Source organism: Formica exsecta, unplaced genomic scaffold (assembly GCF_003651465.1).
Source record: "Formica exsecta isolate Colony F162 unplaced genomic scaffold, ASM365146v1 scaffold333, whole genome shotgun sequence".
In the NCBI taxonomy this organism is placed as follows: domain Eukaryota; kingdom Metazoa; phylum Arthropoda; class Insecta; order Hymenoptera; family Formicidae; genus Formica; species Formica exsecta.
In genome coordinates this window covers 904,604-913,917 of record NW_021850582.1, presented here as the reverse complement: position 1 = coordinate 913,917, position 9,314 = coordinate 904,604, and the positions used below count along the sequence as shown (strand labels likewise).

The 9,314-nt window shown below is 36.8% G+C and overlaps 2 protein-coding genes across 4 annotated transcripts; one reads left to right on the top strand and one right to left on the bottom strand.

Moving 5' to 3' along the window:
- Positions 1-267: 267 nt before the first annotated feature.
- LOC115238375 (FGFR1 oncogene partner 2 homolog) lies at positions 268-2,139 on the bottom strand. 3 transcript variants are annotated; one of them, XM_029812129.1, is made up of 5 exons: positions 1,787-2,139; positions 1,595-1,673; positions 1,127-1,261; positions 779-1,030; positions 268-695 (listed from the first exon to the last, which is right to left on the bottom strand). In XM_029812129.1, the coding sequence occupies exons 3-5, from the start codon at positions 1,259-1,261 to the stop codon at positions 468-470; spliced, it is 615 nt and encodes a 204-aa protein (XP_029667989.1). In that variant the 5' UTR covers positions 1,595-1,673; positions 1,787-2,139; the 3' UTR covers positions 268-467. The 3 variants fall into 3 exon arrangements, with proteins under 3 accessions (XP_029667989.1, XP_029667991.1, XP_029667988.1); XM_029812131.1 differs by having other exon boundaries at positions 1,127-1,230; XM_029812128.1 differs by lacking the exon at positions 1,595-1,673 and having other exon boundaries at positions 1,787-2,133.
- A 2,741-nt stretch (positions 2,140-4,880) lies between these two features.
- LOC115238339 (B-box type zinc finger protein ncl-1-like) lies at positions 4,881-9,288 on the top strand. Its single transcript, XM_029812065.1, has 8 exons — positions 4,881-5,730; positions 6,262-6,593; positions 6,714-6,918; positions 7,000-7,507; positions 7,892-8,062; positions 8,203-8,456; positions 8,558-8,915; positions 9,029-9,288. The coding sequence occupies exons 1-8, from the start codon at positions 5,035-5,037 to the stop codon at positions 9,286-9,288; spliced, it is 2,784 nt and encodes a 927-aa protein (XP_029667925.1). The 5' UTR covers positions 4,881-5,034.
- The last annotated feature ends 26 nt before the right edge of the window (positions 9,289-9,314 follow it).

The window sequence follows — 9,314 nt, the reverse complement described above, 5'->3', positions numbered from 1 at the left end:
AACTTACTGCACGAATCTTTCTTTAAAAAAAAAAAAAAACGGTTCTTTGGGAGAAATTTGCGACGTTGGTCCCAATAAAAAAATTTGCCGCGTCAAACAATAGGCACATACCAAACTTTCTCTTCAATAGAAGATAAAAAGGTGAAACAAGAATTCCTAATATATCTTTTTCCGGAGAAATAAAGCATTTTATAAAACATGAAGGAAAGTATAATTAAAAATCGCACAATCAAAATAATCTCAATTTTAAATTAATTACAAGATAAATTAAATATAGTTGCAAATGGATTATACAATTTATTACAAATGTTTAATAGAGAGATATATATACATACTACAACTTGCACACATACACTTCTTGCCTATAATAGATTTATCTAATAGTAATGTATGTCATGAAATTTTGTGTGAAATAAATAATGTCAACTTCTTATAAAAAGGATCAAATGATCTAGGAGCGAACTTCTTTAATCTATTGGTAAATCCGTTTGAACAATTTTGTTTTCTATAGAACATTCTTTGTTTAAGGAATCATACTTATTTGCAATATTTATTATTTCTCGAAGCGTAGCATTCTCCTCTTTCAAAGAATGAAATGCTTCCTTTTCCTTTAATTCATTTTCCTCGTCTAAGGCAGCAGCTGTTTTCATTACAGCTGCCATTTCATTAATTTTTTCTGCTTGACTGGTTATTATCTGTATAAAAAATATATAAAGGAAACATTGCATTTTGCACTGTAATTTATATTTTAAACTAGTAAATTTATTTGTAAACTTACATTGGCATATTTTGAATTGTACAAGGATGAAAAATCGGTTTTGTTGAGACGTAATAAAGAGGCCATTTGTTGTCGATATTTGGACATTATGAGCTCAAGTGCGTGTTGGTTGTCTTCTAACGCGTTTCTCAATTCTTTATTTTCTGCCTGTATTTCTCGCAAATGTTTATTTTCCCTTTGGATCCCAGCAATTAATTGCAGATGTGGCCTTTGCTTAGCTTCTGTATTTAAAATTTCTACTTCCTCTTGATACTGCAAACATAAAAATCGATATTAGAAATATATAACATAGAGTAAAGTATATATAATATACTGTTTTTCATAACATATAACAAAAATAATATTTACCTGCTTCATGTTATCAATTTGTCCACATACTGCCTCTACTTCGCTTATCAGAGTATCTGCTGTATTTTCATGGTCCGAAATTCGAATGACCAATTTTTTGGCATCTAATATAATTTGTTGAAATGTCAAAGACATCTGTAAATGTATATAGATAGCTTTTCTACTTACCAACAAAGATTGGCATGATTATCTTTTCAGTCTTTAGGCATTTATCACTTTATTAGATAGTAAAACAAATATGTATACTACTAATTTTTAAACAAATAAAGGCGAAATAATTCAAATAATAAAGAATATAATTGCAAATGCTAATTATTCGATACATTCTATATCAAAACACGCGCGCATTTGTCTTTTAATATAAAAGTTTTAAATATAGCGCAAGAGTGCTCAAGAGTGCAAAAATTAGAAAAAAGATAAGTCATGAATCCATTAAAATCATTCCATCTGGAATGATATCCGTCTTGCCTTTCATACGTGCTTTCTTGATCTTTGCCTTATGCTTTCTACTATTCCTTCGGTGTCCAGATTTGTATGTGCTCGGAGGCTAGTATCGCGAGGAAAACACCCGTTAAAACGCGTCTCTCGAGAGGACACGTCGTGCGAATTATCGTCCGTTACTGTTTGCAGACGATAGTCGATAGAACTAAACCCACATACCTTTTACAGAAGGCGATGGCCCAGGCTCAGCGCGACTCCCAAGTTCATTCGGTGTTGATTAATCTTCTCCGATGACGTTGAGGTTGAGGTTATGCGGATGATCGTACAAAGTTTCAATTCCCCTCTGCTGTGCTGTGGTCCCGTTTTGCGTGTGTACTCCTCAGGCCTTAGCGTCGTATTGGTACACCTGTCACCTGTGCCGTGTGCCCCAGTATATGTATAAATCAGCAACGTCAGCTGATAGAAGTCGCGCGAAAATAAAAGTATGTCCGTATATGTGTATCACGAGTGTGTGTGTGTGTGTCTAATTCATACATACACGTCACATACATATCATGTATACGAGACACGACGATGAGAAGAAAATGGCTGTCAGAGAATTTAACATTTGCCCGCGAGAAAAACTCGCCTCTGAAATCGATCTTTTTAAGCCCGTATCAGACTACGCATTGAAAATTGAAGATTGAAGACTAAAGATTGAAATTTGACTAAATTGCGCACTTCAGACCTTGTTCAGTTTTTGCTGACAATCTGATGTCAGTCATGTCAGCAAGGTTTGCTCGGTTTTTGCCGCCAATTTGCTGTCTAGTTATGTTAGCAAGCTTTGTTTGGTTTTTGCCGGCAATCTGCCAGCTTAATCGGTAATAACAACTCTTGCACCAAATTTGTAGCCTTTTTGCTGACAATAATTTGTAGCAAGCACTTGACAATATCTGTTAGAACAGACGTGGCTGACTGGGTATCTATTTTTTTCTTTTTTCTGATCTAGAGTGTGATCAGATCATTCCGGCCAACAACTAGTAAAAATAATGAGGGTGATGTAGAGAGTAATAGAAAAATATATATAAGTTCCTCGAAAAAGATTAATGCTGGGTACTTGGTTTCCCCTTCACAGTAGACGAGTAGATCTTTAGGACGCTTAGGACCTTAAGGCACCGTCCTGGGGGTTGATTGTGTATTTTCAAACGATGTGAAAATTACAAAAGTGAGTAAATTTATTAGAGTATCTACGATATCATTTGTCGAAATCTAGTAAATCTGTTCACTTTTGTAATTTTCACTTTGTTTCAAAGATATACACAATCGACCCCCAGGTATTTAAGCTCTCCCACCACGTCAAGGTGTACCCGTGAGAGGGTAATAATATACATAAATGCATTCTACACAAGGGAAATTCTCCGCTAAAAACCAAACTTAGGCCCGGTTAGAAACTTAGTGCCCAAGGGACACTAAAATATTTGACTCAGGATGCTATGGGTCGGGTAAGACCGGATATACATAATAGGTGTAGTAAGCTTTATTAAAGAGACATACCCGTTTAAACCTTCAAAAAATGAATACATTTTCTAGATTTTTTGCAGCGCAATGATTCCATAAAAACTTTCTTTTTACAATATTATTGAGTATTTAAAAAAAATTTTCAGCTCAAAAAAGAATTTCACTAGATCCTTGCCATTGGCTGCCGCTAGTTAACGATACCGAAAACTGTCGATAGCAAGTTACTGTATCCCGCTACAGGATAAAAGGAACTAACTAAGATTTAAAGCCTAGAGACAAATTTGCATAAAGTCCGTATCAGATTACGTATTAAAAATTGAAATTTGATTAACCGGAACAAAAGGAGCTTTCTTCTGATTGATTAAATTTTAAACTTCAATGAATATAGTCCGATAGCGTCAGAATCTCTCGAATATTCAGAGAAGCGACGTTGATTGGCTGTCGCATCGCATACGCACGCATGCGCGGGCAATTATTAGTTATTCGCGTTTCTTATCTCAGTATCGACTACCCAAAGGTTCCCGCATCGAGGGGATGAGCTCTTCTGGGTTCGAATGATTTATTCGTTTGTTCCACGTATGAAGGACTGCGAAATATTCGCGGACGAGGCGCGTTGATAGCAAGAGAAAATTTATAATCATCATCGTCAAGGATCGTGAAAGAAAAGGATCCCGCGCAACGCACGTCGAGGCTAATAATGTTTAAGAGTGTTCCCGATACGCGAGCCGCAGGGTCGAACGACAAGTCGACGATCGGGAAGTTTTAGTGCAACTACAACGCGACGATACACGACGACGACGACGACCACGACCACGACCACGACGACGACGACGACGAAGAGGACGACAACGACGACGGCGACGGAGTGCGTGATTGGTACTATGATGTAAATAAATGTACGCGCGCGATCAGCTGCTATTCCGACTGCGCGATTTTCGTGGTCCTCGTTGAGGAAGGACGCAATCTCGAAGTAAGAAATTGCGCGATATATACGAGACGAACAACCGTTAGTCGCGCACACGTACATACATATACACACATATCTACATACACACACACACACATACGTATACGCGGCCAAGCTCACGCAAGATAGAAAGAGATTCTTTTTTTCCGAGTATACGCTCTTGGCGCGGCCCGTTTCGCGATTCGCGCGACCTCCTGCCTTCTTCGCGCGCGACGAGCGACGAGTAGGACCAGCCGGTCAATCGTCCCGTGTTTTGTTTCTCGCGCGTGGCGAGCGAGCACGACAGTACGATGTTTCGAGCATCGCGCGCCTCGTGAGAAAAGATCCTAGAGAATCTTTGCCATCCCTCTCATTCGCTCTCATTCGCTCTCGTTCTCTCTCGTTCTCGACCAACAGAAGCGTGCAGAGGCGAGAAAAAGTAAGGGAAAAAAAAGTGCACGAGAAAGTATGTATATATATATAAATTTTACCTAAAGAATAATTTTATCTAATTCTCTATAAAGCACTTTTCTCTATGTATGTGGGCAAGATCAGTTTAAACATATAAACCGAAATTTATCTATAGCATGTTTAAAATTAAATGTAGATCTAAATAGAATTATTGATAAAGTAGAAAAGGAATATCTCTACAACAGAGAGCTCTATATAGTTAGTTAGTGAATCCTCGAAGTTAGTGTTTGTCAAAACGAGCAGTATTCGTATTTTTGTTGTGCAACGTATAGTTATTCGCTTTTTGGTTAATGAAAACGTTCAAATAGCGGAAATTTTGCACAGACTTGGTGCTGAGTTTTCTTAAAAATGCTCTTTCGAAGGCTCGAATGCACGAAATCTTTCGAGGAAAGGAAAAAAAAAAAAAAAAAAAAAAAAAAAAAAAAAAAAAAAAAAAAAGAGAGAAGAAGAATTCTCGCGACGATCTGAATCCGCGAGTACCTGAGATAAGCACGGTCGGAGGACGTCGGGACATCGCTCCCTCTCTCCTTCTTGATCGTTCCGTGGTCGCAGGATGGCATCGTCCACGGTGGCCGTTCCGTCCGGGGCCGCCACGGTATCACCGACCACGAACGGCGGCATCGCCACCGCGGCTGGCACCGAGGAGATCGACGGTGGCGATATATTCGGCGAGCGTAACTCCGTCAACTCCGTCGGCGGCTACAACAGTGGCAACCCCGGCGATGCCCTGGAGGAGATAACGTGCGGTAACGGCGAGGCCAACGATCAGGGTTGCGCCGTATGTATGAGCAAGCTGTGCTCGCCCAGGGTTCTCTCCTGCCTCCACGTGTTCTGCGAAACTTGTTTGGACAAGCTTCTCATGGACGAGGCCGGGGATTCCAAAGTGGGCTCGATCATAAACTGTCCCGTATGCCATCAAGAGACTTCCGTTAGTTCTAAGGGCGCCGCGTCGCTCACATGCGACTATGTTCTTACCAATATATTGGACATGTCCGCTATCGAGAACATGGCAGTACTATGTACCTCCTGCAAGGCCAAAGAGAGCGCCGTGGCGCGTTGTTCGGATTGCGCCAATTTCCTGTGTCCAAATTGCAACACGGCGCATCAGTTTATGCGTTGCTTCGAGCACCATAAAGTAGTTGCCTTTGAAGACTTGAAGCAATCCAACGAAGCTATTCCGATACATAAACCAATATTTTGCGAATGCCATCCCGCTGAAAATATGAAGTTCTATTGTCATACATGCCAGGTATGTGTGGGAAGTGAATATTTTTTCGATCAAAATTCAATATCTTGCGTAAATATTGCTCTACTAATATAATCTTAAGAAATTGTTAAACATAAATTTTCTATCATTGAAATATTTAAATGTTTAGGATAGTAATGATATTAATGCATTGCACTTTTAATTAGAAATTCTATATTAATGGGTTCTTTAAATTAAATTTTTGTATAAATGTTAACATATAATATTTTTAAATATACAGAATACACACATGTATAGAATTGCAAATTTTAATTTATATAGTTGTATATTTTATTCTGTACACACATATAGAAAAAGAATTGAGACATTGACTGTATTCTTAAATAATTTCCAAATTAATGATCGTAGAAAAGGCATTAAATATTTTATAAAAAGGAAAACAATTCATTGTACAACTTTTATTTTTATCTTTACTTCGTTGCACTATTTTTTATGTTTTTGAAATAATTATATCATAGTTTAATTCTGGTATTAATAGAATCTCACAAGTATAAAATTAAATTGTATGATTAGGAACCTATTTGCAATGAATGTCTGCTTGTGGAGCACAAAGCACCAGAGCATCAATATGAACGACTGACAGATGTAGAACCACGACAAAAGGAAGAGTTAGTCAGTTTGATGACTGAGAGTAAAGCAAAAATCGTTGAATGCGATCAGGTTTCAGTACAATTGGAGAATGCCCTCAGCGAGCTGCAAATACAACATGACCAAGCAAAAGATTTAATTATAGAGACTTTTCAAAGTTATAAGGCTATATTGGAGAAATGTAAAGATAATGCATTAACCGACCTCGAGAAATTGCATTCGGACAGAGAACTTGAAATCATGGATACTTTTCACAGGTATATGCATATTCCATAACTGTCTATATTTTATTAATAAATTAAGACAGAAAGCATAATATTTATTTAACATATTTCAATAAAATGAATAAGATAAATTTCATTCAAATTTTGTTACAGTGTTGAAAAGACAGTAGAAAAAATAGAGGATGCTTGTCGTTTTACTTCAAGACTCCTAGAACATGGTGATGCAGTGGAGATTTTGGCCCTTCGTCGTATTGTAAGAGCTCAATTGATGAATTTAATTAAAAATACACCAAAACACAATGTAACATTCTCTATCGAATTTCAAACGGATTATAATCAATTTGAGAATACTGTAAAGGTAAATAAGTATAATTATTATTGTACACTTGCTCAAATTAAATTAATGTCTCACAAATTCACATGTGTGGTATTATTACAGGAGGTATTTGGAAAATTTCATACTGAAAGCACACCGGAAGTGAAAACTCTTCCTGAGCCAATTTCAACGGTATCAGGAGTCTCTACAAATCAGCAAATGGTTCATACCACTTCAATGGGTTGTCCAAGTTCTATCAGCACAAGCTCTCCTATTTCACTTCCCACATCAATGCAATCCTCTTTTGAAGGTGAACCCTCATTTGTTATACCACCAACTTCGAGTCCTCAAAATATTCCGCCACCTCCACCACCCGTACCTCTTCCACCAGGTACAGTTCCTATCCATGGACTGACTAGTATCCAAGAATACAACCTACAACAACTGGCCAGTTTAGCGGAGAAGGTAGAGATGGTGGGTGACACTGGTGTAGTTGGATCTAGCTCAAACCCTAGTCCAACTCCGTCCTTTTCTTTGGCAGACTTATTTACTGGGGACCTAAGTTCAACGAGCCATGCCATCAATAATTTACAAGCTCTTGCAAAATTAGGAAATACTCTTGGTAATCAAGGTAAAGAATACAATGTTAAAAAATTTATGAGTTTGCTGCAGCACGTTTCTGCGCTATTCTCTCTTATCTCCTCCAAATGTAATGCTACAATTTTTCAGGGAACAGATATTCTAGAATTATTACAGTCTATATTTTTCAGTTTTGTACACACATTTTATGTACAATATATATTTAATGCTATTGCTACTTAATATTTAATTGATTTTTAATTGCTATTAATCATATTTTTTATTTACATGTTACTTCTGTTCTCTTTATAAAATTAAAAATCTTTTATTTTATTACATACATTGAAAAATTTTCTAGATTTATTATATATGAATTATATTATTTCCATTGTCACATTATTATAATGCATCTAACAAATTTATTTCAACAATACAGATCTTGGAAATGCTACTATTAATGGTGGTGGTGGATTAGTATTGGGACGTGGACCTTCGCCAGCCATTGTAGACACTCCAAATCTGGGTCCTTTGGCTGCCAATAGTTTATTAAATGGAGGATTTCAACCATTGTCCTCTTCTACTTCGCCGATACTTTCACAGGGTGCTGGTAAGATTATTCTAATCTCTATATGATTGATATTGCTAAAAAAATAAACAAATTTTCTTCATAAATAACAGTTACAAAAGTAAGAGAATGGTTTTAAATTATTGCATTTGTTTTTATTAATATCAATATTTTATTTTTAGATGACTTAATAGGTGATTCTATACATAACATGCCTGTAGTAGTAGGAAATACCGTTGCCAATGTAACTGGATCAGGGACAGGGAATTACCCTGCTCACCCGAGATCTCAAAATACCAAACTGACGCCTATGCATATCCGAAGCAAGTTTGGACAATTAGGACCCAGTAAAGGGCAGTTTAATTCGCCTCATGGATTTTGTCTAGGAACTGATGAAGATATTATTGTTGCAGATACAAATAATCATAGGATTCAGGTAGTTACCTTATGTAATATATAGAAACAATAACTATTTCTTTATAAGGAAAAGCTGCATAAATGTTACACTAAATTATATAACTTACACATTAATTCCAGATTTTTGATAAGACTGGTACCTTCAAATTTCAATTTGGTGTTCCTGGTAAAGAGGAAGGACAATTGTGGTATCCCAGGAAAGTAGCTGTTATGAGAAATAACGGCAAATTTGTTGTATGTGATCGTGGAAATGAACGATCTCGGATGCAAATATTTACAAAGAACGGTCACTTTATTAAGAAGATCGCTATTCGTTACATCGATATCGTAGCTGGCCTAGCTGTTACCAGCCAAGGACATATTGTGGCTGTTGACAGTGTGTCGCCAACTGTGTTCGTAATTAGTGATACAGGAGATCTTTTGAGATGGTTCGATTGCAGTGACTATATGAGAGAACCAAGTGATATCGCTATCAGTGGTAGGCATCATTTTTTTTCTTTTGCCTTAATAAATTTTTGCCTATAAAAGTTTAAATAACGTGCGCGTATAGAGACATATATAATATATAATTCTTTATAACCCAATCTTTAGGCAAAGAATATTTTGTTTGCGACTTCAAGGGACATTGTGTCGTGGTATTTAATGAAGAGGGTAAATTCCTGCGTCGCATTGGCTGTGAGAATGTAACAAACTTCCCGAACGGGATTGATATTAGCGATGCAGGAGATGTATTAATTGGAGATTCACATGGTAATCGTTTTCATGTAGCTGTTTTCTCCAGAGCTGGCTCTTTAATTTCAGAATTTGAATGTCCATATGTAAAGGTTAGAGCACACTATATATTTTATTGATTTAAGACATATTATATATATATATA

What these genes read in the sequence shown, in the direction of transcription:
- LOC115238375 (XM_029812129.1), bottom strand. Translation starts at nt 1,261, where the DNA reads ATGTCTTTGACATTTCAACAAATTATATTAGATGCCAAAAAATTGGTC. An exon ending in AAATTGATAACATGAAGCAG is followed by an intron (nt 1,031 to 1,126) that starts GTAAATATTATT and finishes TTATGTTTGCAG; the next exon opens with TATCAAGAGGAAGTAGAAAT. An exon ending in ACAATTCAAAATATGCCAAT is followed by an intron (nt 696 to 778) that starts GTAAGTTTACAA and finishes TTTTTTATACAG; the next exon opens with ATAATAACCAGTCAAGCAGA.
- LOC115238339 (XM_029812065.1), top strand. Translation starts at nt 5,035, where the DNA reads ATGGCATCGTCCACGGTGGCCGTTCCGTCCGGGGCCGCCACGGTATCA. An exon ending in TCTATTGTCATACATGCCAG is followed by an intron (nt 5,731 to 6,261) that starts GTATGTGTGGGA and finishes TTGTATGATTAG; the next exon opens with GAACCTATTTGCAATGAATG. An exon ending in ATCATGGATACTTTTCACAG is followed by an intron (nt 6,594 to 6,713) that starts GTATATGCATAT and finishes ATTTTGTTACAG; the next exon opens with TGTTGAAAAGACAGTAGAAA.